General features: G+C 62.2%; 1 protein-coding gene across 1 annotated transcript; it reads left to right on the forward strand.

The window, feature by feature from the left end:
• Positions 1 to 417: 417 nt before the first annotated feature.
• COL6A1 (collagen type VI alpha 1 chain) lies at positions 418 to 22259 on the forward strand. The gene is made up of 35 exons (XM_086676196.1): positions 418 to 635; positions 1180 to 1309; positions 2832 to 3032; positions 4390 to 4549; positions 4713 to 4841; positions 4940 to 4960; positions 5157 to 5177; positions 5255 to 5299; positions 6103 to 6156; positions 6660 to 6704; positions 6837 to 6863; positions 7053 to 7079; positions 7168 to 7212; positions 7400 to 7453; positions 7647 to 7709; positions 8510 to 8572; positions 8763 to 8816; positions 8909 to 8944; positions 9144 to 9206; positions 10748 to 10810; positions 14884 to 14946; positions 15649 to 15711; positions 16087 to 16137; positions 16304 to 16339; positions 16925 to 16987; positions 17184 to 17249; positions 17813 to 17848; positions 18119 to 18155; positions 18514 to 18522; positions 18793 to 18926; positions 19146 to 19255; positions 19356 to 19539; positions 19643 to 19823; positions 20638 to 20667; positions 20797 to 22259. The coding sequence occupies exons 1-35, from the start codon at positions 539 to 541 to the stop codon at positions 21417 to 21419; spliced, it is 3084 nt and encodes a 1027-aa protein (XP_086532322.1). The 5' UTR covers positions 418 to 538; the 3' UTR covers positions 21420 to 22259.
• The last annotated feature ends 2948 nt before the right edge of the window (positions 22260 to 25207 follow it).

Genomic DNA, 25207 nt, shown 5'->3' on the forward strand with positions numbered 1-25207 from the left:
TCTTTTCCAAATATGTATCTGCTGACCAGTGAAGAAATATTTACATGAACAATGACTGGGAAATCTGACAAAGCAATGGATTTGAAACATTTAAACCATCAGAGGGCTGCTTGTAGGGAGATGGGTGAAGGGGGCGATTCCACAAGATGTCTGGGTTAGAAACAACCCAGGTGGCTGGAAGGAGATTCGTTCTGCCTGACATTCCTGCTCAGACTTTCGTAAACTCGGCTGCAGTTTCGCTGTGCTCCGCGCGAGCAGACCAGCCGTCCGGCCCCCAAAACAGAGGAAGAAGCTTCCCGAGCCCAGGAGCCCAGAGGGGAGCGCCGGGCGTGGTGACTCACTCCCGGGGAGACCCCCGCCCTCCGCGCCGCCCCCGCCCCAGCTCCTCCTCCTCTGCCCAGCCCTCGTCCCTCCCTCCGTCCCTCCTGGGCTGTGACTTCCCTGCGAGAGCAGAGACAGCTTCTCTCTCTCCCTCTGGTCGCGCCGCAGGCCTGCCCTGACCCCTGCCCTCGCTCGATGGTGACACTCCGGCGGTAACATGAAGCTGGCCCATGCTCTGGTGCCTCTGCTGCTGCAGGCCTGCTGGGTGGCCGCTCAGGACGTCCCGGGCAATGACAGGGCGGTCGCCTTCCAGGGTGAGTGGCTGGCCGCATCTCTGACCCTCTGCTTCTGCCGTCCCGGGAACCTGGGCCAGACCCTTCCCTTGATATAAGAGCTGGGGTGCCTGGGGGGCTTGAAATTCTCCGACGCGGTCCACGGCTCCCACACCCCGGGTCCCCTCTGCTTCTCCGGTCTGAGGGGCGTCAGGCTGGACCAGGGAGGAGGCCCCTATGGGGAGGGCGAGCACCACCCAGGCCTGAGCCTTCAGGGCTCCTCCAGCAGCGCGAGGGGCTGGGTGGGCGCTGTTCTTTCTCTGCCCCCCGCTCATTCCATTTGATTCCCAGCCTGGCAGGCAGTGGAGAAACTTGCCCCCCCCCCCCCCACCCCGTGCTATCTCCTTGTTCCCAAGGTTCTGCCTACGGAGGAGCTCCCTGCCCTCCAGGCAGGATTCCCAGGACCCTCATGGGGGCTCTCACAGTCACCCTGCCCCTCACCGGGCACCTGGGGGAGGTGGCCTCTGTGTGCCCAGGGGGGTGCAAGGTGTGAGCCTCAGGCCCCTCCTCCCCACTCTTGGCCCAGACTGCCCTGTGGACCTCTTCTTTGTGCTGGACACCTCTGAGAGCGTGGCCTTGAGGCTGAAGCCCTATGGGGCCCTGGTGGACAAGGTCAAGACCTTTACCAAGCGCTTCATCGACAACCTGAGAGACAGGTAGGAGAGGCCACGCCTTTACCGCCAATCCCACACTTCTGTGAGCTTCTAAGGGAGGGCAGTGGGCCTAGGGGCCCGGCAGGCAGAGGGAGCCTCCTTTCTCATGGAGAAGCGCTGGGTGGTGGCCAGGCCACTCATGCACCTCCCACATCCACAGTGGTTCAGATGAGCCAGAAAAGGGCTGAGTTTGAGATGGACCAGACCAGTCGGCCTGGTCAGCCAGGAACCTGGGAGACAGTGCTGTGATGGGGGCTCCCAGGACCCCAAACATGCCTCCCTGCTCCCCAACTGTGTTTCAGGAGTTGGCGGGAGGCTCTGTGGCTCCGCCTTGTGCCTGAAGAGGGCACCCCTTGCCACTGCCTGGACGCTGACCTCTGCCCATGTGGACGGCAGAGTCTGAGTCCTGGACCCAACATCCCAGTGTCCTTAGTGTCCTGGTCCGAGGAGCCCAGAGGGCCTGCCAGCTTCGTTCTGGGTTTGGGGACAGCACACTTCATTCATTCACTTACTCATTCATCTGTCTGATGAGTCTGCAGCTGTGGGGGTGGGAGTGGGGGTGGGGAAGCACCGGCAGTGGGTGTGGCTGACAATAGGACACGCCCATGGGGGGGGCAAGGCCATGGGGGGAGGGTCATAGTCAGAACCAGGCTCCTCCCCCATCCATTCAGCTGTGCAGGGCCCCAGCCCCAGTCCTTAGCCAGTCCCTGTTGACTGACTTGATGACCAGGGCGCTGAGCTTCCCGCCCACCATAAGGGGGTTGCAGGGACAGTGGGTGGGGGCTGCCCAATGTGGGGCATATGACCCGAAACCCTGAACTCAGCCAAGTGTCTGAGCCCCTGAGGTCTGATACCCCCTCCAGGTGCCTGTGGCCTCATTATTCAATTTCTTATGCCTCAGTTTCCCCGCCTGTGAAATGGGGTGAGGTCTTCCTGCTCTTGATGCTGTTAGCGTCACTGTAGGGGCCTCGGTCACCCCATCTGCTGAACAGGCTGAAAGACGTCTACCCCAGGCTCCAATAGAGCAAACCGCTGAAAGCCTCCAGCCAAGGCGCACAGGGGCAGAGAGAGGCAGCCACTCAGATCCACGAGGACCCCCCCCACCAGTGTCCCACTTAGACCTGCTCTCCGCCTCCCCTGTCGCCCTGTCCCCCTCCCACCCATGCCATCCCTGCCCCGCCCCTGTGGTCTTGTCCCGCTTTCCCGATGCACACAGCTCCTTACCGAAGGACCCTTGAGATCAGGGGATACGGTGGTCACTCACTGGCTGGGGCTGGCTCTCCTGGCCACCCCCACCCCTCCATGCTGGTCCCAAGGGCAGAAACCCAGCATCTAGGGCCCACAGGAAGTCCAGTCCGGGCTTGCCGGCCCCTGCCTCTCAGGGTGTGACGGGGCCAGGCAGTCGGTCCACCTGTGACATGGGAGACCGCACACGGGGAGCCGGGGAGGGAGGCCCTGGAGGTGCCCACGGCAAATGCAGCGCCAGGACCTGGGAGAGTCCACCAGTCCACCCTGTGCTTTGTAGGTACTATCGGTGTGACCGTAACCTGGTGTGGAACGCGGGCGCGCTGCACTACAGCGACGAGGTGGAGATCATCCGCTCGCTCACACGCATGCCCAGCGGTCGCGATGTACTCAAGGCCAGTGTGGATGCGGTCAAGTACTTTGGCAAGGGCACATACACGGACTGCGCCATCAAGAAGGGGTTGGAGGAGCTGCTCGTGGGGTGAGTGCCGTCCATCCACAGCTGCGGTCTGGAAGCCCGTGCGTGTCCCGTGCAGGCTGCACCTCTTCCCGACGCAGCTCCCGGCCACCCCAGGAGCCAGTCCTGGTGTTCGAGGACATCACACTGATGGCCACCACCCAAGGGTCACTGTCCACCCCCGGGCTCCCCCTTGAGCTGTCCACTGTCTCAACCACTGAAGGTAGAGGGGGCCATGGGGCCGGAAGTGCCCCAGTAACCGCAGAGATGGTGTCTGCAGTCAGAGACAGAGACACAGACGGCAGAGTCTTCCTGTAGGGAGCCAGTGTCCCCCGAGCTGGCTCCACACACGACATCCGAACTGCCACAGTGAATAGTCAACAGCATCTGTGGTTGATCGGGGGAGAAGATCCCCCCCTGGCTGCAGCTCAGCCTGGCCACAGCCCCCCATGCCCTTGGCCACAGCCTCCAGGTACTCCTGGCCACAGCCCCCATGGCCTCAGCCACAGCTTCCAGGTGCCCCCAGCCACAGGCCCCGGTGCCCCCCACTGGCCACAGCCCCCCATGCCCTTGGCCACAGCCCCCAGGTGCCCCCAGCCACAGGCCCCGGTGCCCCCCACTGGCCACAGGCCCCCATGCCCTTGGCCACAGCCCCCAGGTGCCCCCAGCCACAGGCCCTGGTGCCCCCCTGGCCACAGCCCCCTATGCCCTCGGCCACAGCCCCCAGGTACCTCTGGCCACAGCCCCCAGGTACCTCTGGCCACAGACCCCAGGTGCCTCCGGCCACAGGCCCCGGTGCCCCCCTGGTCACAGCCCCCCATGCCCTCGGCCACAGCCCCCAGGTACTCCTGGCCACAGCCCCCATGGCCTCGGCCACAGCCTCCAGGTGCCCCCAGCCACAGGCCCCGGTGCCCCCCCACTGGCCACAGCCCCTCATGCCCTCGGCCACAGCCCCAAGTGCCCCTGGCCGCAGCCAAGGACGGCTCTTCTGCTGACCCCTCCCACTACCTGTGGTCAGGGGTCCCCCCGTCAGGGTGCCTCAGGGGAGCCAGGACCTGTATCTCCCCCTGGATATGTATGCGTTTTCCAAGATGGGGCTTGAGAGAAATGTGATCCCGCAAGCCTTTATTTTCTGTTTTAATATCCTTGATCATAGCCCACTTTATAGGCAGGACGGACAGAGGGAAACCCGTGCCCAGCATAACAGGAATCAGCCTTATGAGAGTTGCATTTGGGTCTGGGTCTCCCTCTGGGGCTCTGGCCCCCGGCTCCTCACCTCCCATCTTGGGGGGGTCTCAGCTGTGTTCCAGGGGTACCCTGAGCTGTTAGGGTTGGTGGAGGGGGTGATCGAGGGGCCTCACCACCGCCCACCCCCTTGCAGGGGCTCCCACCTGAAGGAGAACAAGTACCTGATTGTAGTGACTGACGGGCACCCCCTGGAGGGCTACAAGGAGCCGTGTGGGGGCCTGGAGGACGCCGTGAACGAGGCCAAGCACCTGGGCATCAAAGTCTTCTCGGTGGCCATCACGCCCGACCACCTGGTAGGAGCCCCTGCGGGGCCTGCTGTATGGAGGGGCGCCGGGCACAGCCTGCGGGGTGCAGAGGTGCAGGCATCGAGCCGCAGGGTGGGGGCCTCAGGAAGAGCAGCGGTGGGGTGAGGCCGGGCCCCTAGCGGCCATCAACCTTGTCCCTTATCCACACCAGGAGCCACGTCTAAGCATCATCGCCACAGACCACACGTACCGGCGCAACTTCACGGCGGCTGACTGGGGGCAGAGCCGGGACGCGGAGGAAGTCATCAGCCAGACCATTGACACCATCATTGACATGATTGTGAGAGGCCGCTCTACCCTCGCGCCGGAGTCCGGAAGGCCGGGAAATCCTGTGGCCCTGAATATAAATTAATTCCACTTTTCCGTTTCACTTTTCAGAAAAACAATGTGGAGCAAGTGGTACGAGCCCCTCCCTTGCCCTCCCGTCCCCCTTCCCCTCTGTCTCCTCCGCCTCTCCCCTGCCCCTCCCTCCTTGGCCCCCCTCCCCCCACCGTCCAGGACATCACCAGCCCCGTCCCCACCGCGGGTGCCCGCCGTCGGAGCTCAGGCCGTGCGCTGAGCCCTGTTCTCTAACGTGTCTTCTGTCCTCCTGCAGTGCTGTTCCTTTGAGTGTCAGGTGAGTGTGGGGCCCCGCCCACCTCTGGGGACACCCAGGATGCTACCTCGGGCTGACCTTTCTCTCCCGTCTTGCAGCCCGCCAGAGGACCTCCCGGACCACGGGGTGACCCTGGGTACGAGGTGAGTGGTCGCAGGCCCCCTGGAGGGAGAGAAGTGTGGAGTATACAGCACTGGACAAATGTCCCTGCAACCTGGAGCCCCTGGTGTTGGGAACGTGGTGGGACCCCGGGCAGCTGTCCTGAGCCCCCCCACCGAGCACCCACTCACACTAGGTGTGGGGACAGAGAAGGAGCCCCTCCCTGAGCAGGTGTCCCCGACCATGGGGAGAGAGTCCAGTGACCCTGTGGCCGATGCCAGGGGCGAGTCTGGCCAGCTGGCCTCCCAGTCTGACAGCTGGCCTCCCCATGGCAGAGGGGTGAGCATTCGCTGGTGCTTTGCTCCCGGAGGTCCACCTTCTTGTGGGCTGGGCTGCAAACGTGGGGCCCAAGGCCAGGTGTGGCCAACACTTACAACTTTGACCGCCCATCAGAGTCCAGGGTTCTGGCACTCCTAAAAATGTTAGATTGCATGGCCATGCAGCCATATGGGCACCACCCTCCGGAGCTGAGCCGGGCCCCCTCTCCGGCCCAGGAGCCCCGCACAGCAGCAGGAATGGGGTGGGGTGCTGGAGACAAATGTTCAGGGGCCAGCCGGGCGGCATGGGGCAGCACAGGGTCCGGTGGGCTCTGTGGGAGGGGGTGTGTGCCCCTGACCTTGCAGACCCCGGGTCAGGCCACAGGTGAGAGGGAAGGAGCCTGAAAACCCTGAAGGCCGATGGAATATCTTCTTAATCCTTTTCTTGTGAGCAAGTTGGGGGTCCTTTCCGTCAGGTTTTTAGAAATAAACAAAAATCTTCCCCAACCTTGACCTGCTCTGTGTTGCAGGGAGAACGTGGGAAGCCAGGTCTCCCAGGAGAGAAAGGAGAAGCCGGAGAACCTGTGAGTGCCAAGCACCTGACCTCAGGGGTGGTGGGTGCTGACAACCTGAGGCTGAGAGAGGAGCCGGACTGTGGAAACTTCTAGAAGCATGGCTGGTTTCTGGGCACCATGGTCCTGTGGCCTGACCCTGAGAGGACACGGCCCCAAGGGCAGAGAACGCCAGAAGATGCTGCACAACCATTCCTTCCAGTACATTCTGCCCGGGCCTCCACTCGGGCCCAGCTCGTGCCCCTCTCCTCCTAGGGGGCATCCTAGACCTTCCCCATCCACCCTCCTCCTGGGCCCTGATCTCCCCTCTCCTCCCTGGACTCCACTGAAGAGCCCCCAGGACTGGGAGGAGGAGCCTTCACATCGGGGCTGCTCTCTGGGACTCGGGCCAGTGGTCAGCCAGCCCGGTCTCTCTGGCTGACCAGGCCTGAGCAGAGTGGGGGTCAAGACCGACTGGGGGGGTCGCTATGGCTGCCCTCAGGGCTGCCTAACATACCCCCTCCGCTGTGTTCCAGGGAAGGCCTGGGGACCTCGGACCGGTCGGCTACCAGGGGATGAAGGTACGTCTCCCCCTCCTCCTCCAGAGCTGCCGGCCTGTCCTGGGGCCCAGTGGAACACGTCCGGGCTCAGCCCAGGGCATCGGGCCCCAGGACACCAGTGACGCCCTCTTCCCTCCTCTGTCTGCTTTTTAGGGAGAAAAAGGGAGCCGAGGGGAGAAGGTGAGTAAAGCAGGGCTTTGGGGCACAGAGCCACCCCCCTCGTGCACAGGAGCACGACACCGCCCATCTCCAGCGTGTCCGAGCTGTGACAAGCTGTGGGGGACCCATCCTGGGACCCATCCCAATTCCCTGGGAACTCGCCCCGTATTGGGGGACCACCCCCCTCACTCTCCCTTCCTGTCTCCACAGGGCTCCAGGGGATCCAAGGGCTACAAGGTGAGTGTGGGGGCGGGGACGTGTCTTCTGCCCCAGAGGGGTCCTGTCTGACCTTCGTGAACCCTTCTTTGGCCTTTGTGCCTTGCAGGGAGAGAAGGGCAAGCGTGGCATCGATGGCGTGGACGGCATGAAGGTAACCCCGCCTGGCGGGAGAGCTGGTGACTGGGAGGTGGCGAGAAAGGCAGAAGCTACTTCCTGCCAAGCCCCAGGCCCCAGTGGACCCCAAGCCTCCGACCGTCGTCCTGGTGGGGCTTTCCCGGGAGGGGACGGATGAGCCAGAACGAAAGTCTTGACCTCTAAATCTGCCTTCCTCCCTCCAGGGGGAGATGGGGTACCCCGGCCTGCCAGGGTGCAAGGGCTCACCGGGATTCGACGTAAGTTGCATTCTGTCACTCACATTTTAAGGCTAAGTTCTCGTGAGCAAATACGGACTCAGCCCTTCTGGAGCTCTAAGGGGTCACGGGCAGGCTGTACCCAGCCCAGACCTGCCTTTTCAGCTTCTATTTGTGTGCAGCCCAATGACTGCTGCTGAAGGCTGAGGACTGACCTCCTACAATTTCTTGTCAGGGCGCTCAAGGACCCCCAGGGCCCAAGGGCGACGCGGGTGCCTTCGGACTGAAAGGAGAAAAGGTTGGTGACGTCGGGCAGGCCTCCCTGTGTACCCAGTATGAATCAGAAACCCTCTTGGAAGCAGATTCTCCACCCACCCTGCAAGGACCAGGCCCCCAAGTGGGCAGGCAGGAGGCCGGGGTGGAGAGAGCACAAAACCAAGCTACAACCAAGGGCAGGCACAGTCACCCAAGGGGGGCGTCCCCTGTGCCCCCTGCAGCCCCATGTCACTGAGCCTCGGATGCGCCCTGGGGTGCATCACACTGCCCGCCTGCAGCAGACGGACGAGGTGCCCTCACGGCCTAGAATCCGTCTGTTCATGTGAAAGTCACCACTTAACAGCAAACAGGAGGCAGAAAAGTAAATAATGAGGACCCAAGGTTTTGCGTCCAACTTAGAGCACAGCTTTCTGCTGTTGGTGCTTTTCCGGCGTTTTCAGCAGCAGGAAGTGCTAAGAAAGACGGAGAAGTAAGGTTGACTGAACGCGTCCTAACCATGCAGGCTTCCTGGACCGGATTTTCGGAATCCGGCCGATTGCTTTGTGGGCCCCTGGCTTTGTGGGACCTGACTTTGCCTTCGATGACTAGAAGTGGGCTTGCCCCTCTGCTTGAGGGGGACTTGAACAGCAGACGACACGGGGAAGTGGCTTCTGCAGGATTCCTGTAGAGATATGGGTGGTTGGGAAGGTTCTCAGAGTCCAAGGTGTGCTTGGTCAGGGGGTGTGGCCCGAAGTCTGGGTGAGGGAGACTGGTGCAGGGTCACTGGTGGCCCAGGACGGCCGGGCGTAGCCTCCCGCAGGCTGACCTTTCTCATCATTCCAGGGTGCGCCTGGAGCTGATGGGGAGCCTGGGAGGCCGGGGAGCACAGGGCCCCCTGGGGATGAGGTGAGTGTTCACGGAGCCCCTAAAGCAGCCGGGGGTGGGGTGCAGGGGGAACCGGGAGGGGCCCAGTCCTACTCTCCTTCTCCCCCAGGACAGATGGGGGAGGGCAGGGGAGGGCGGGAAGTAGGGAGACGGAGGGGGGCCCGGGAGGGGCCACAGCCCCGGGCCCAGTCCTACCCTTGTTCTCCCCCAGGGCGAGCCGGGGCTGCCTGGTCCCCCGGGAGAGAAGGGAGAGGCCGGCGACGAGGTGAGCACCCCACGTGATCTCCTGTCCCAACTCCAGGCCCCGAAACAGAGTTCCCATCCCAAACTGATGTTGCTTGTTCCTCTTAATCCCAGGGAAACCCGGGACCGGACGGTGCCCCTGGAGAAAGGGTGAGTGGGGTGGGGTGGCGTCTGGGCCGGCGTGGCCGGCGTGGCTGACAAGCGCCGGGGCTTCTGTCTGAGCTCAGCGGACCTCAGTCTCTGCGAGGCCGGCATGTCTGGGGGGGCTCAGCCCGTGCCCAGCTGGAGCCCCTTCCTCGATGCCGTGTCCGAGCTGCAGTCTCACCTCCGTGCGCTGTTCTCTGCACAGGGCGGCCCTGGGGAAAGAGGACCGCGGGGGACCCCAGGCGTGCGCGGCCCCAGGGGAGACCCGGTGAGTCACTGTTCATTAAGCTGAGACCCCACACCCCAGGAGGGGGCCAGAGACTGCGGTCAGGTGAGGTCAGGCCGTCAGCCTCACCGGACACATGCCACCAAGTCCCTTTGGCGTCTAGATTTCACCCACACCCGCACCTGCTGTCTCCCCAGCTCTGGAAGTGTGGCAGCCCCCCTCCCCGCCCCCGACCCCGGAGCACCTCGAGGGGTGTGAGCAGGGCGGAGAGATGGGGGGTGTGGGCCCAGATGAGGAGTGCAAGGGGCGGGGTTATCCCCTCCGCCCATCACCGATGACCAGCGTGTGCAGGGGAAACCGTCACACACACACACACACACACACACACACACACAGTCACACAGAGACACAGAGACACACAGCCACACCGGGACTCACAATGGCCATCTCGGATGCAGCACCGGGAATAGTCTGCACAGCACTGGCTCCACACCTGTCATCAAGTGCACGCCTCTCACTCAGGTGGCTGCACGGCTCCTCCCGCGTCACGATTCACTCAACTCACCATCACACATCTGGGCTCTTCCAAACACCTGCAGCCCCCCAGCAGCCCCTTAAACGTTGCAGACAGAGCTCACACTCTGGAACGGTCCTTTCTTACCACTTGAAGAGCGGGAAAGCTGAGAAGCCAGGCCCACACGGACTTCGTGGTCACAATGGCCCAGCAGGCTTGCCGAGCTGTGGCCCGCAGCGCAGCCTCCTTCCAGAGCTTTCTGTGGCCCTTGGTTCATTGGAAGGTTCTGCAGGAGCTGGAGGGCAGACACCAGAGACCGTGCCTGGTTAGAGGAGGGGAGCGCCCACCCCCACCGTTCTGGAGCCAGCAGGGAGGGATGATGGTCTTCAGACCTGGGTGAGGACCTGGCCTTCTCGCTGCAGAGCAGGGCAAGGCTTCATCTCATCCCGGGAACAGGACACCGCGGAGGCCGTGTGGTGCCTCTCGCTGTGACCACCCTGGCGAAACTGCTCCTCCTGAGGACGTGTGTCCGGGTGTCCCAGTGGGGAGAGCGAGCTTAGCCTGAGGCTGAGGTCACTGAAAGACAGATTTGCTTTCTGCCCCGTCCTTGCTCCTTGTGCACTGCCCAGAACCCCCCGGCCCCCAGGAGGGCAGGGAGGGACACTGAAGCAGGGATAGCATGGCCTGACCCCTTCCAAGCCTACCGTGCTGAGATCAGGGAATGGAGGGAAGGCCAGGCCACACCCCAGGAGGTGCCCAGAGTGAACAGAGGCCGGCAGGGGTTAGGCGGGGCTCCAGCTCCTGAGACCCATCAGTGAGCCTCACTGGACAAGCAGCTAACATCAGGGGCTGCCTCCTGAAACCCCGAGAACCTCCAGATGTCCGTGTGCCTGGCCACCATATATAAAAACCCAGGGGAAGGATGAGGCCAGGCCCACGGTGGAGGGTGGCCCTTCCTGATCTGGCCTCTGCTGGCTCAAGAGCTGCGGGACCCCCAGCCTTGCCCAGCGGCCACCCGGGCAGCTTGACCTCTCCTGGCCTCCACACTCACTGGCTCACTCCTCCCCAGGGCGAAGCTGGACCCCAGGGTGACCAGGGACGAGAAGGCCCCGTCGGCATCCCCGGAGACCCGGTAGGAAGCTGTCTGGGGGTGGGGGGCCATGTCGGCTGCCAGCAGAAAGGCTCCAGCAGCTCCTGGATTTAAGGGCAGTCCCTCTCCACTTATGACTCAGGGGACTTCCTGCAGGGGCTGCCCAGGGTCAGGAGCCAGTGGGGGGGGGGCAGCCGGGGTGCCCAGCCCCTGTGCCCCTGTCACCTGGCAGGCGTCTGCCAGGATGCAGAGCTCAGGGAGCACACGCCCAGGCGCCCCCCAAGCTCTGCCCTCAGGGTGGGTGAGAGGGGCACCTGGCTCGATTGGCACTGGAAGATGGCAGCAAGGACTTGAGGGGCCCTGGGACCCCTGGAGACACCCCCTGGCCTGGTGGGGCAGGGTCACCCCATACTGGAGATGGTGTGTTTGAGCCCCCAGGAGACACCAGGTGAGGAAGAGGCTTGTTCAGCGTTTGGAATCCAGGTGTGAGATCCTGGCTGGAGGCAGATTTGAGAGTGTCAGTGCATGGAAGTTTCCAGAATTCCTGGATGTGACACCTTCCAGATGCCATGCTGGGGGAGGGGACGAGGGGAGGAAAGTGGGGGCTAAGAAAGCAGAGGGCCAGAGCGGGTCTTGGCCTCAGATGGAGCACCGTCCCCAGCACAGGGGAGGGGTCTGCCTTTCTGCCTCGTTGTCAGGAGGTCATGTTGTTCCAGATCAGGGAGGAGCTGTGGCTGTGGGCCTGAGATGACCACCCCCCAAAAGAGCACACGAAGGGGCTGGGTGGGACATGCCCTCCCCACACCCTTCAGGGGACCCCCTCGGGTGGCCTAGACCCTCTCAGCCTGCCCGCTACTCTGTGATGGGGGTCGCTCGCTGGGTGTTTCCGAGTCCTCCCTGCAGGGGACGAGGTGGCTGCCTGGCCTGCAGGAAGGACTCTGAGCTGAGACTGGGGACCTCCCAGTTGGCAGGAGGAGGGGACAGCAGCACTGGTGGGCACAGAGTTCCAAACAGGACAGCAAGGACGAGGACAGCAGCTGCGAGTGGGGGCCAACCGTGGCGGGGCCAGGCCCGGGGCTCTGGTGGGCCCTGGCTTGTGGCTTTGAGTGTTTTGGTGGCTTTTCTTGTGGAGAGAATTTGGAATTGGTATTTTAACACAAAGCGATTTAAAAAGCAGGAAAGAAGAAGCAGCCACAATAGGGTTGCTGAGTCTCCTGACGGTGCCTTAAAAATGCACCTGGGTCCATTCCAGTGTGGGGTGCAGGGGGCGTGAGCCCACTTCCGCGGACCCAGCTCGGTGGGAAACTCTCCTCGCACATAATTCCGAGCCGGGCTCGCTGGGAGCCAGCCACTCCCAGGGTCTGTGGCCGCCTGTGAGCAGAAGAGGCACCAGAGGACCCCGGAGCTGGCGGCACAGAGCCAGAGAATTCTGAGTGTCTGGATCCCCCCTTCTTGGAGGAAAGGGGAGTAGCGTCTCTCAAGTAAAGTAGGCGTAGAAGTTCCCTGGCTTGTAGACACAAGACCCCATAAACGGGCCACCTCACCTGTTTGGGAGAAGTGATTAAATCGGTAACTCTAGCAGAAGAAAGGCTCGCGTGGAAAAATAGTTCTCCTGTCCCCGTGCCCCTCCCCCCCCACAGGGACGGATTCTTACTTTCTTCTAAAATCTAGTTTCTTCTAGAACGCTTTCAGACAAAGCACGGGGTGTGAGAGAGTGCGGGGGTATGCGCGTTGTCTACACAAACAGCATCGCACCACGATGCTTTTTGCCTGATCCACCTGGGGACCGGCCAGGTCAGCCCCCACAGGCTCCGCCTGTAAGCCTGCGGATGCCCCTGTCTAGTCCGTTGTCAACACGTACGCAGGCGGCCTCCAGTATTTTGCTTTACAGAAAAATACTGAAATAGATATCAACGCCCATCTGTCTGTCTCTTAGCTCCTCTGGTCTCTCCATTTGCCCAGTGATCCATCCGTCCATCCATCCGTCCATCTTGAAATACTTGCAAGGCTACATCCAGAATGTAAATTCTTAGTAGCATAATGTCTTGGCCAAATGATGTGTGTATGTGTATGTGTGTGTGTGCGCGTGCGCGTGTGTGTTATTTGCCAAATACTTCTACTTGACCTAGCCCCACTTACGTGCCCCCCAAGAGTGTAAAACGGCTGCTGTGTTCACACCTCTGCCCACAAGAGAGTTTCCACCCCGTCTGGGTGTCTGTGCACCTTGGGAGAGGGCCTTGTGCGCTCGTGCCTTGAGCCACGGTCTATGGGAAAGGCCAAGTGTGGTCTCTCGGGTTTCCAGGCCGACGTGTCCCTGTCTCAGGCTGTTCCTTCAGTGGTTGGTTCTCTGCTGGGTCTGTTTCTGTGCTGAGGTGCAGGAGGCTCCTACCCACAGACCTTTTTCCAAGTTTGCAGTTGCATGTGGCTCCGTCCCAATATCTTGTGGTTCAGGATGTCCCGCTCCTTTACAAGATTCCAAATACCTTCCCGCCTTTATTGTAGTCTTTGCTTTCTCTTTGATGCATCTGGAGGGTCTACCAGGGTTCGAAGCGAGGAGGGCTTGAACTTTTCTGTGAATAGGGAGCCGGTCAGCACAACACCGACCTTTCCTGGCGATGGAGGACACCCATCGGGTGTCAACCTCTCTTCGCTGCATCTTTCTGGAATCCCTGCCCTCTTTCTGCCCCTGTTCTAATGAGGCGTCCTCCCAGGAAGGCCTGCTCCGGCCGCCTGCGACGTTCCCAGGCTCCCCTGCCTTCTTCAGATGGTGTGACTGCTCTACAGGATGGTCAGTGTGGCCAGGACAAGCCGGCCACGATCTGGTCCTTCCCCGTGGCACAATTCAGGAAGTCGTTCGAGGCGCTAGGACGTAAGACACTAAGAGGGGGAAGTGTCGCCGGCGTTTACTCCAGTAGCACCTGCTTGTCCCAGAGTAACTGTCACTGTAAAGCCAGACATCACCAGAGACAGCTGGGGGCGGGGGAGGGTGCTGTGTCCCTCCAGCCCGTGGCCCAGCTGGGGAGGGTCGGCTCTCTGGCCACTTGTTCACCTGAACCCTCCGTGAGGGGTGGGGAGGTTAGGTGGCTGTGGAATCTGGTTTGTCCACACTGGACATCCGCCTTCCCGGCCGCAGCACAGTTTCTGCCCCCAGGGCTGCCCTCCTCCCGACTCCGTTGCAGCCCCACGACTCCAGACCCGCTAGGCAGTTGGCTTCTGCGCCAGGGTGTCCGTGCAGAAGTTTCTGGGAGATGTGTTTTCCCAGAGCAGAGGAGGGATCCAGAAACTGGAGGGAGGGGTACAGTCCCGCTGTAGCCCCTGCCAGGCCTCGCCTCTTGTCCCTGTGGGGGGCACTGCCACCTCCTTGTGCAGACGCCAGCACTGCCCACCAGGAGCAGGGGGGCCCCTCGGGCCGCATCCCAGGAGGCGCCCACCCAGCAGGCCAGCTGCTGAGGCAGCTCTGCAGAAACTGTCCCCAAGCGTGGCCCTCCGCTGTCTGCTGGGTCGCCGTATTCCTGTCTCCTGGGGCCCCGGACACACCTCCCACTGGCCTGGACTCTGCTTCCCATTCTCCCTCCTGGCCCCCATTTCAGGTTCCCAAACCTACCCCTGGGAGCCCCGAGTTGGGGGCTGCTGGTCCTCGTCGGCGAGCAAAGCCCCAGGTTAAGTGAGTGACGCTGACACTGCCTGGGCCCAGAGCTGGACCCTCCTGTGGTCGCAGCAGGAGCCTCCCGGCTGACCTCTGCCTAATGGGACAGGCCAGATACGGGGAGTTGTGCGCCTTTGTGAGAGGGACTAGAGAAGAAAAGCCTCACCAGGAGGCATCAGCCTGACGATGGGGCTGGGAGACGGGCCTCTGAGTCCAGGGTCACGGCTGGCAGGGTCCCCAGGGGCCAGGCGGGCCAGCCGGCTCCGTACGTGGTTTGTGCTCACCGCTTCTTTGGGCCTGGCTGGGTATGTCCCTGAAGTGCTCAGGGGACCAAGACTCTGGACCCAGAAAGGTAGGCAACTGGCCTCCAGGGAGAGGTGTAGACCAAGCAGGCCAGCCGGCATGGGTCTGGGGCCCGGAGGGCTGGGGCGGGGCTGAAAGGGGTCTGACAGATGTATCTTCTTTGCAGGGTGAGGCTGGCCCCGTTGGACCTAAAGGGTACCGAGGCGACGAGGGGCCCCCGGGGCCTGAGGTGAGTAGCCCTCCCTGCCCCGGCCCCAGACTCTAGCCCCTGCAACGGCCCTTAGGACTGGGGAGCGCCCCCAGTCTACACACACACACAAATGTTTTAGTGCATTTCATGGTATCTGTGCCTTTCAGGAAACATGGAAAATGCAGAAAAAAAATAAAACAGAGAATTGAAATCTAAACCATTACCACCCAGAGATAAATAATACAAACATTTTAGCTTATTTCTCTCCAATTTACTTTTCTTATTTCCATATTATGCCTTATAAATTTGGCTTCACAAAGTTTTTTCTTTTTAATTTTGCCATTATGAATGTTTTCTGAAACCCTAAAGATTTTGTAAACCGCGGCTGACGCGTGCTTGCTCAGTCCCGCCCGTGTTGAGTCCCTTTGTCTCTCTGAGCTCTGGGGTTGGAACTCCCGGCCCCGGAGGTAACGGTCAGTAGGCACGTAGTGCCACTTCTGGTCCTGTCCTGGGGGTGCCGTCTGGGTGGGTTACTGGGCAGGAGGTATGGACTCCCCACCATCCCTAGGATGATGGATTTAAAGATCCTTCTTTTAATCATTGCTGTGCTGATGAGTAGAAATGTTGTTTTATTTAACTCGGCCTTCGTTTTCCACAGAGAGGTGTTGTGCGTCCGGGCCTGCACTGCTGGCTGCCTGGATGTCCACTTAACTTTCCCAAAACCCCTCCTCCCCTCCTTAGGGTTCCAGAGGGGCCCCAGGGCCCACGGGACCCCCCGGAGACCCCGGGCTGATGGGCGAAAGGGTGAGTGGTGGTCCCAAGGGCCTGGGTGGGGGTGGTGCCGGGCTGCTGGGGCCTGGGAAGCCATGGTTCGAGTCCTGGGCTTCTACTGGGAAGAGCGTACATGTGGGGCCTGAGGGTCCCAGGTGCAGTGTCTGGAGAGGTGCGTCCTCCACAGGCGACTGTCCCCTCTGTGTCTAGGGGCACCACGGGCGCTGCAGTCACTGTGGTCCTCGTGGTCATGGTGCTCCTCACAGGCACTGCCCCTCCTGCTCCAAAGTCTGGGGACACGCAGGGCAGTCATGGGCAGGGGGATGCCTTCTGGGCTGAAGAAGCCCCTCGGGGCACCATCCCGAGCCCGGCGATTCCCAGTGACAGAACTTGGTCTGCTCTCCACAGGGGGAAGACGGCCCACCCGGAAACGGCACTGAGGGCTTCCCTGGCTTCCCTGTGAGTGCCCCAGACTCCTGTCCTAGCGCCCCCTCTGGCCAGCCGGGTTGGACCCAGGACCATGGGCCGGACCGGGAAGCCGTGGCTGGGATCATCCAGTGGGCACCCCCCACCCCCACCCCAGCCAAATCAGAGCCTGGCCTGACTGTCCCGCCTTCCCCTGCAGGGCTATCCAGGCAGCAGGGGCCCCCCCGGGATAAACGTGAGTACACGCCCACCATCGGGCTCCTGGTGTGTTCACAGGCACGCGCACACATGCGTGACATACACGCACACATTCACACGTGTCCCCAGCACAGGCTTGGAGCCGAGGCCCCTCCCACGTGTGTCTCAGCCCGTGGGTGCCCCTGCCTGGCCCAGGGGTACACCTGGCGACCGGCACTTCCCTCTGGGCTCCCAGGGGCTCAAACCTCGGGGTGTCCTCTGGCTGGCACTCAGCTGCAGGAACATGTGCCTGCTCTGGCGGGTCACTGTGTCTCCTTTATCTTGTCCTTGTAAAACTTCTGCTTCTTAGAAAGGAAATGCAGTGCTGTGACTGACAGTAAATAAGGCTGACTGAAAAGGGAAAGCTGGTGCAGGAGACGGCTGGCCGGAGGCCGGTGCCGGGTGGGAGAGCCCCGGCCGAGGCCCTCACCGGAGTGAAGATGTGGCCCTGCCCCCCGCCCTCCCCGGGAGCCCAGGCCCTCGGCACCCACCCCACCCCTGGGCCAGGGTCCCAGCCACACACGCACACCTGCCCCTCCGGACCCTCTGCCACAGCGACCGCGTGTTCCCCTGTCACCCGCAGGGCACTAAAGGCTACCCGGGCCTCAAGGGGGATGAAGGAGAAGCCGGAGACCCTGGAGAGGACGTGAGTGCAGAGCTCACTGGGGAGGTTGGACAGTCACCGCCGGGGGTTGTAGAGGGAGGCAGCCGTGTGCCGCCAGGGCTGCTGAGGCTCTGAGGGCAGGCGTGGGGCCATCGGGGCACAGTGAACACGGACAGAATGCAGCAGATGGCTAGTCGATGGTGGTTGTGTCTGGTGACACTGTGCTGTTCCCTTCCAGAACAACGACATCGCACCCCCAGGTGTCAAAGGAGCCAAGGGATACCGGGGCCCCGAAGGCCCCCAGGTGAGCGGCTGTGGCCAGCCGGGGTAGGGCACACTGGCGTTCTGAGGCTGCAGAGGGGCAGGGGTGGGAACTGCGGGAGTGGGTCTCCAGGGAAGGGTTCAGGGAGGCTGGCACTTTGACAGCAGGGCTGGGAGGGAACAGGCAATTTCAAGGGTTGTGGGGAGACCAGAGAAGGGGGAGCAGCCTGTCACCAGGTGATGGGTGAAGAGAGTGCAGCAGAGCCCGGGCTGGGTGCCTGGGGGGGTCCCCTGTCCATCAAGGTGGCACAGTCAGACTGGGGCGAACTATCCTCCCGGTGGTGAGTGCCCAGATGGTGAGGGCCATGCCCGGCCCACCTGCTGGCCCCCAGGCAGGGAGTAAGTGCCAGCCAGTGATTACAGAATGATGGCAGTTAGGGACTCTCCACCAGCCCTGAGCACGCAGGCCTTCAGGGGCTCCTAATGGGAAGCGGGTCAGCCCGAAGGCCAGAAGGGTGAGGGTGGGCTTGCTCAGGGCTCCCATCAGACCTGCAGCTCAGGAAGTGATGCGCCCTTATCACTTTTTTCTGGTCCTTCCTCGGACAGGGACCCCCAGGACACACGGGACCACCAGGGCCGGATGTAAGTGGGTGTCTGTGAACGTCCCTGGGGGGCCGACCACTCTGGCTAAGGATCCCGTGGGGTGGGGAGCCATGACGGCAACGGGGGCATGAAATTGTCATGGAGGAACACGGGGTGACCACATATCAGTGACCACTTCAGGTGCCCCTGCTGCGGGGTGCCTAATACTCTGAGTCAGAGCCGCTATCCCAACCCAGTCCCACTGTGGTCCGCGGGGTGGCAACTGGGGGACCAGTTCAGCCCCTGGTGCCTGCGTCTCTTCCCCTCCAGGAATGTGAGATCTTGGACATCATCATGAAAATGTGCTGTGAGTATCTCTCATCTTTGAATAACTGTCTCAGTTGGAAGGAACTAGGTCCCACCGGCCCCAGCGCCCACTGCCGGTGCCCACGGAGGGACCATTTGAGCTGTGGCAGGGAGGGAGACAAACAGGAGGGGTGGGAGTGTGCCCCACCCACAAGAAAGTCCCCAAAGGTGGAGGGCAGGGGCCAAGCCACTGTCACCCCCACCGCCCTTCCCCGGGTGGCCCGAGCGCCAGGCAGAGCAGCCTACCCTGATGAGGGTGGTCCAGGCGGGTGGGGAGCTGGCAGAGGGTTTATGACCTGATTTGTAATACGATGTGGGATCTCGACTGGAATGTAACTCATTTCTCCTCTTTTCCCCAGCTTGCTGTGGTGAGTCATTTGAATGTTTCTTGAGGGTTCCCTGTGGGTGGAGGGCTATGCCCCCTCCTCCCAGTTTATCCTGTAGAGCAGCAGGGGACCTCACCCCCTCACCATGCCACCATGGCCTTGGGGCGCTGGCCTGTCCCTGTCCTCGCCGCAGGGACCCACGCGGCCAGCCACAGGCAGGGGCCAGAAGCCCCGGGGTCCCGGCTGGGGGTGCAGCTCTGCTGAGGGGGGGCCCTGGGAGGCCCCAAGGGCTGACCCCTTCCTTGCCTGCAGAGTGCAAGTGTGGCCCCATCGACATCCTCTTCGTGCTGGACAGCTCGGAGAGCATAGGCCTTCAGAACTTTGAGATCGCCAAGGACTTCATCATCAAGGTCATCGACCGGCTGAGCAGAGACGAGCTGGTCAAGGTGAGTCACACCCGCCCTGGTGCTTCCCAGGGACACCAGGCTGGGAAGGGGTGGGTCCCAGGGCCCTTGTTCCTTAAAAGCTATAACCTCCACCCCCCAGAGTATGAGTGTGGTGGAGGGGGGCCTGTGGGCCAGGTCGGCCTGGGACAGATGGTGGGTGGAGGGGTGGCTGGTGGGACCCCCACGTCCCCTCCTGACCTTGGCGTGTGACACGTGCAGTTTGAGCCCCGGCAGTCGCACGCAGGGGTGGTGCAGTACAGCCACAACCAGATGCAGGAGCACGTGGACATGAGGACCTCCAACATCAGGAACGCTCAGGAGCTCAAGGAGTGAGTGCGGCGGCGTGCCCGGCCAGCCCCGCCCCCCGGCAGCCCGGCCTGTCCCCCCGACCCCGCCCCAGCACTGACAGCAGGTGCTCTGGCCCCACAGAGCCATCAAGAAGCTGCAGTGGATGGCGGGGGGCACGTTCACCGGCGAGGCCCTGCAGTACACGCGGGACCGGCTGCTGCCACCCTCCGACAACAACCAGATAGTGCTAGTCATCACGGACGGCCGCTCAGACACCCAGAGGGACCCCACCCCGCTCAGCGTGCTCTGCGGCCCGGACGTCCAGGTGGGGCCACCCCCACGCCACCCGCCGCCCCTCCTGCCCCTCCCCCCGGAATGTGGGGGACCTTCTCCACCGGGGCCACGCCGACACCGCCCCTCCCCTACAGGTGGTCTCCGTGGGCATCAAGGACATGTTTGGCTTCGTCGCGGGCTCCGACCAGCTCAACGTCATCTCCTGCCAAGGCCTGGGGCCCCAGGGCCGGCCGGGCATCTCGCTGGTGAAGGAGAACTATGCCGAGCTGCTCGAGGACGCCTTCCTAAAGAACATCACCACCCAGATCTGCATAGGTGGGCTCGGGGTGGGCGCCGCACTGGGGTGGGCGAGGCTCTGCTCTCAGCCCCGCGACCTCCTGGCCACAGGGGCCCGGCACCCCCAGCCGACAGCACCAGGGCCTCCCCACAGGCCGCCTCGCACTGGTGCTTGAGGACGCCGTGGCACAGCTCCCACGCTTCCAGCGTGGGCGACACCGTGCTTCTCGCACTTCCTCCCGTGAGCGCTCGTGCTCGCCGTGGTCCCGGCAGGTGCATCCACACGCCGGGGCAGGGGTTGGCCTCGGAGCTCAAGACCGCTCAGAGGCCCCCGCCGCAGAACACGCCTTTCTGGGCCCGGCCCGGTGGTAGAGCTGGGTCTGCAGCGCAGGCAGCTGGTGGACGGCCAGACACAGCTGCCGCGGTCAGATACGCCTGCCTGCAGCCACCCGGTCGGTGTCGCCTGGGGACAGTGTGGCGCGGGGTGTCTGACCTGCAGACCGTCCTTTCTCCTCGCTGAGCTTCGGCCAACCGGTCCTCGGAAGGGGCCCGGGCTCTGCCCACCCCCCCCCCCCGCCCCTCACTGGGTTGGTGTGAGGGCCACAGAACAGCAGGAGGGGGCCCGGCCCAAGACCTCAAGGCCCACCCTCGAACAGGGGGGCACCCCTTCTCGGCGGGGCCGAGTGGGCCGAGTAGATGCTGGCCAGGCGTCTAAGAGTGCCACCTGTGCACGTGGCTACTCCACGCCTGCCATGCGAGAGCTTTGCCACCATTTTTGCTGGGGGGTTACAGCCGGGAGGGTGGTCCGCGAGATCACTGGCTTCACACCGCATGGCGTTTTTCTCTCTTACAGACAAGAAGTGCCCAGATTACACGTGCCCAAGTGAGTACCCGGGGTGCGTGGACAGGGTGCCGGCGGGGGCTCCCGGAGGAGGGCGAGAGATAGGGGGAGCCCAGGGCGGCCGAGTCGGGAGGCCCCGGCCGCGCACCAACACGACCCCCCACCCCGCAGTCACCTTCACCTCCCCGGCCGACATCACCATCCTGCTGGACGGCTCGGCCAGCGTGGGCAGCCACAACTTCGACACCACCAGGCGCTTCGCCAAGCGGCTGGCCGAGCGCTTCCTGACGGCGGGCAAGACGAACCCCTCCCACGACGTGCGGGTGTCGGTGGTGCAGTACAGCGGCCCCGGGCAGCAGCAGCCAGAGCGCGCGTCGCTGCAGTTTCTGCAGAACTACACCGTGCTGGCCGGCACCGTGGACAGCATGACCTTCTTCAACGACGCCACTGACGTCAACGACGCCCTCGGCTACGTGACGCGCTTCTACCGCGAGGCCTCGTCCGTCCCAGCCAAGAAGAGGCTGCTGCTCTTCTCTGACGGCAACTCACAGGGGGCCACGGCGGCGGCCATCGAGAAGGCGGTGCAGGAGGCCCAGCGGGCAGACATCGAGATCTTCGTGGTGGTGGTGGGCCGCCAGGTGAACGAGCCGCACATCCGCGTCCTGGTCACGGGCAAGACGGCCGAGTACGACGTGGCCTATGGCGAGCGCCACCTGTTCCGCGTGCCCAGCTACCAGGCCCTAATGCGTGGCGTCTTCTACCAGACGGTGTCCAGGAAGGTGGCGCTGAGCTAGCGCCGGGGCCCCTCTCCCACCGCGAAAACGGGAAGTAAGATGTGACGTGTATGTTCCTGACCAACCTGATGAGCTGGATGTTTCTAAAGGAAAGCCTTGAAAAGCCGCGTGTGTTTTGCCCGCCCCTGGGGTCCCGGGACCCTGCCAGCGCCTACCCCGCTCACCGTGTTAGCATCCCCCCACCCCCAGCAGGCTCTGAATCCCCGAAGGCGCTTCCCCCTTCCCTGTCTGGGGGGGTCGCTTGAGTGCGGCCTCCCCTCCCGCACCTCCCGCATAGTCTGACTTTTCTCACTAATCCTGCACAATTCTTTAGTTAGCATTTCATGTACACTCTCAAAAGTCTGCTAGTAAATTCGTGTGAGACGATGGACGCTTCGTTTTTGGAAAGCCAAGGTCGAGAGCATTTTTAAAACATGACCCCTGACGAGTAGACTCCTCCACATAAGGTTCTCCTTCCTCAGGGCTCAGACCTTGGCTCCTGAGGCCTCGGGCCACAGAGCTCAGGGCAAGCGAACGCTTACACGCTGACTGGTGTCTCCAGAAAACGGCAGAAAACGGTGACTCCCCAACCCGAAAACCCCGAGAACAACGGTGCTACCCTGTAGACCCCTGCCCCATCTACTCAGAGGCCTGGACCCCTGGGCCATCCAGTGACACAAAGTGATGTGTTTAAAAAAAATAATAAAAAATAACCCAAAGCTCTTTTTCCTCAAGAGAGTGATTGGTTCCACATTTTATTCAAGATCCCGTTTATTTGTTAGTTTTATTTTTACTCCTTCCTGTGTTTTTTCTCACTGTGTCCATATCAGAGGCTTTTTGAAATAAAAGTTTTCACTCCTCTGTCCGCAGTCATCTTTCTGTGGAGTAAAAAAATCCCAGCAGACCCGCACTTCCCACAACAGGAGGAGACCGTGGAGATGGTCGGGGGTCCGGACGGACAGCCCTCTCTGGGGTTGGGGGAGGACTGTCCACGGATGGGGAGGAGCCGGGAGGGGCCCTGACACCCTGCGCCACAAAAGCAGAAGCGCGTTAGGTCTCAGAGGGCTGGGAGAGCTGGCCGGATCCAACGAGACGAAACCCCAGAAAGGCCAGCCTTCTGGCACCAGAAACAGCCTGCGAGTCCCTGAGGAGGAGGCAGCGGGACCGGCGGGCCCCGTGGAAAGCTGCCTGGGAGACCCGGCCCGGGTCCAGAGAGAGGTGGCAGGGGGCCGTGGCTGTCCCTTCACAGGAACGGCCCTGGCCTCAGGAAGGTCAGAGTGGACGGGGAAGCACAGCCTGGCTCGGATTCCCGAGGAGGAAACGCACGGCCACCGAGTCCCCGAGTGCTCGGCGCCCTGCTGCAGGGCCTGCCAGTGGACGAGGGGAGGGGGTGGGGCCGGCGCGCTTCGGCCCCAGGGGTAAAGGAGGGCAGGTGTGCGGGCACCACAGGCACCAGAGCCAGTAGAAGCGGGTGGCGGGAACCGCACGGGGTCCTAGCCGGGGGGGATCCTGACAAGAAGGGGCGGGGACGGGACACCCTTCACCGGACACACGTGGAAAGCCGGGCAGTGGGGCCAGGGCACGACTCCAGCAGAGAACAGCACCCCCACATAGCATCGGTGGGTGTCAGCACAGTCTGCAAGGGAGTCTCAGAGACACCCAATCCCAGCCCCTGCACTGACATCACACACGCACGTGACGAGAACCAGACAGCTGCCAGCACGGAAAGTTTCCATTCACTCGGCCGACATCCCGGGGGCCTGTTTGCTGCAGCGTGACCCCAACGTTCGCCCGCCCGTCACGCCCTGCGAGCCCCCAGCCTGAGGGATGTCCCTGCAGCGGCCACAGATCCTGGCTCCTTCCCCACCACCTGCAGCCTGGTAACCTCGAGCCGGTCACCTGCGCCTCACCTCACTCTCATGAACTGCAAAATGGGTTCATTAAACCGTAACAGCCACCTGGGAGGGCCGCAAAGAGGCCCGAGGCCACCTGGTGCCCATCACGGGGAGGCCAGAGGGCTGGCTGGGGAGGACAGCAGGGGTCCCGGTGAAGAAGGTGCCAGCTCCAGACCCTCCCCTCGACCCTCCAGGCACAAGTTCCCTCCTGGTCGCCCCAGGTCTGCACCCTGGTCAGGTGGGGTCTGTGGGCTTTTCCTCCTGCCTGGGAGGGGTCATCCCGAGACCTCTCCTGAGGGAAAGGGGGAGAGCTGAAGTGTGTGTTTAAGAAAGGACCGCGTCTGTAATCCCTGAATCATCTCTCTAACTGGAACCGATGGCTGAGAACCCAGGTCTGAAATCAGGCCACACTTTGTTCCCTGCTGTACTTCTTAACCCCTCGCCTCCCGATGTCCACGAGGAAAACAGAAGGAGCCCCCTTCACATTAGGGAACCTGACATTTAAAAAATAGGTTATGAAGGAAACTGCAGGCTCCATCATGCCTGTGTCCGTTCCAAGTTTACGAAAGCAATATTTTAGATCATGGCATGAAGTCTTGAAACATAAGTGCACAGCCAGCTACCCCGTGATTGTAAGGGGGGCAGTGATCCCCGTTCCTGGGCCAGGAGCAGCCGGTGCCCAGCAGCTCTACCACCGGCTCCCCGAGCTTCCCCTGCACACCGTTGGAGCTACAAGGCACGGGCTTGGGGGAGGTGCTGGACGCCGCCAGGGCGGCCTTCCGTCATCACTCCACTTGTCCTGACCCAGAACTGCGGGGGCCAATCCCAGGCCTCTCCCCAGCCCTGCCACTCTCCCCTTTAGGAGCCTCTGGGCGCTGTTCCCTCCTCCTCCTGGGAAGAGTGGTCCTCGAAGGAAAAGGGAATGGAGAACTGAGGGAGTGCTCGGGGAGGCTCCCTGCCAGCCCCCACCTGCTGACCCAGGAAGCTCCCCACACTCTGTCCACCAGCTCGGGGGTCCCATTGTCCCAGCCTTGCCCCACGACACCCCCATAGTCCGTCTCTCCAAGTGTGAGGGGAGCCGGAGGCTCCCCACCAGCAGACCACCACCGCCCACCCATGACCAGCTCTCCCTTCTCAGTGCCAACAGCCTCGCTGTCCTGGGTCTCGGCGGTGAATTCCACCTGGACAGCGTGAGGCCCGCAACCCTTGCTTCCTTCACTCACATTTGTCAGATGTCTCTCCATGTCCTTTGCTTTTGATCTCTCCAGCTGCATCGTTTTAGGTGCACATTTTGTAGATGGCCCGTAAAGGCATCTTTCCACCCATTCTGACAGTCCTTGCTGTTTATAGAAAAATCAAACACATTTACATTTGCTATTACAACTGATATTTGGTCTTCATCATGCATTTTCTATGCTAAGGATATGCAGGAAGGTATATTTTTCTATCTAAGATTTTTGGAAGCACGTGGGCAGCACAAATCAGAGAGCTGCCCTGGCCAAGACCCTCGGACCCAGCCCCACCAGGGGGATGTCTCTAGCCCAGAGTCCCCATCTGCTGGTCTGGCAGCCACTTTCTAAAGAGACAGACAGCCATGTGATACCAAGGGTGTGGCCTGTCCAGCTGCCGAGACAGTGACACTTAGGGTCCCCTGGACACTGAGAGCCCACCTCTAGAGTTGAGTCTCAAGGCCTCCTCAGGGAACACCAGTGGAACTCTGACAACACATCAGAATGGCTGAACTTAGCCTGACTGTGCCAAAGGTCGGGAGGACACGAGGCTCGCGTGTGGCTGATGTCGGCATGAAAGGACACAGCCACTTAGCATCTCCTCAGTGGTTTCCTAAAATCATACATGTGCTCACCACACCACTCACCCCTCCACTCCTGAGTATCGGCCAAGAGCGATGAAAAC

The sequence above is a fragment of the Puma concolor genome, chromosome C2 (genome assembly GCF_028749965.1).
Source record: "Puma concolor isolate L17-30 chromosome C2, mPumCon1.1.hap2, whole genome shotgun sequence".
In the NCBI taxonomy this organism is placed as follows: Eukaryota; Metazoa; Chordata; class Mammalia; order Carnivora; family Felidae; genus Puma; species Puma concolor.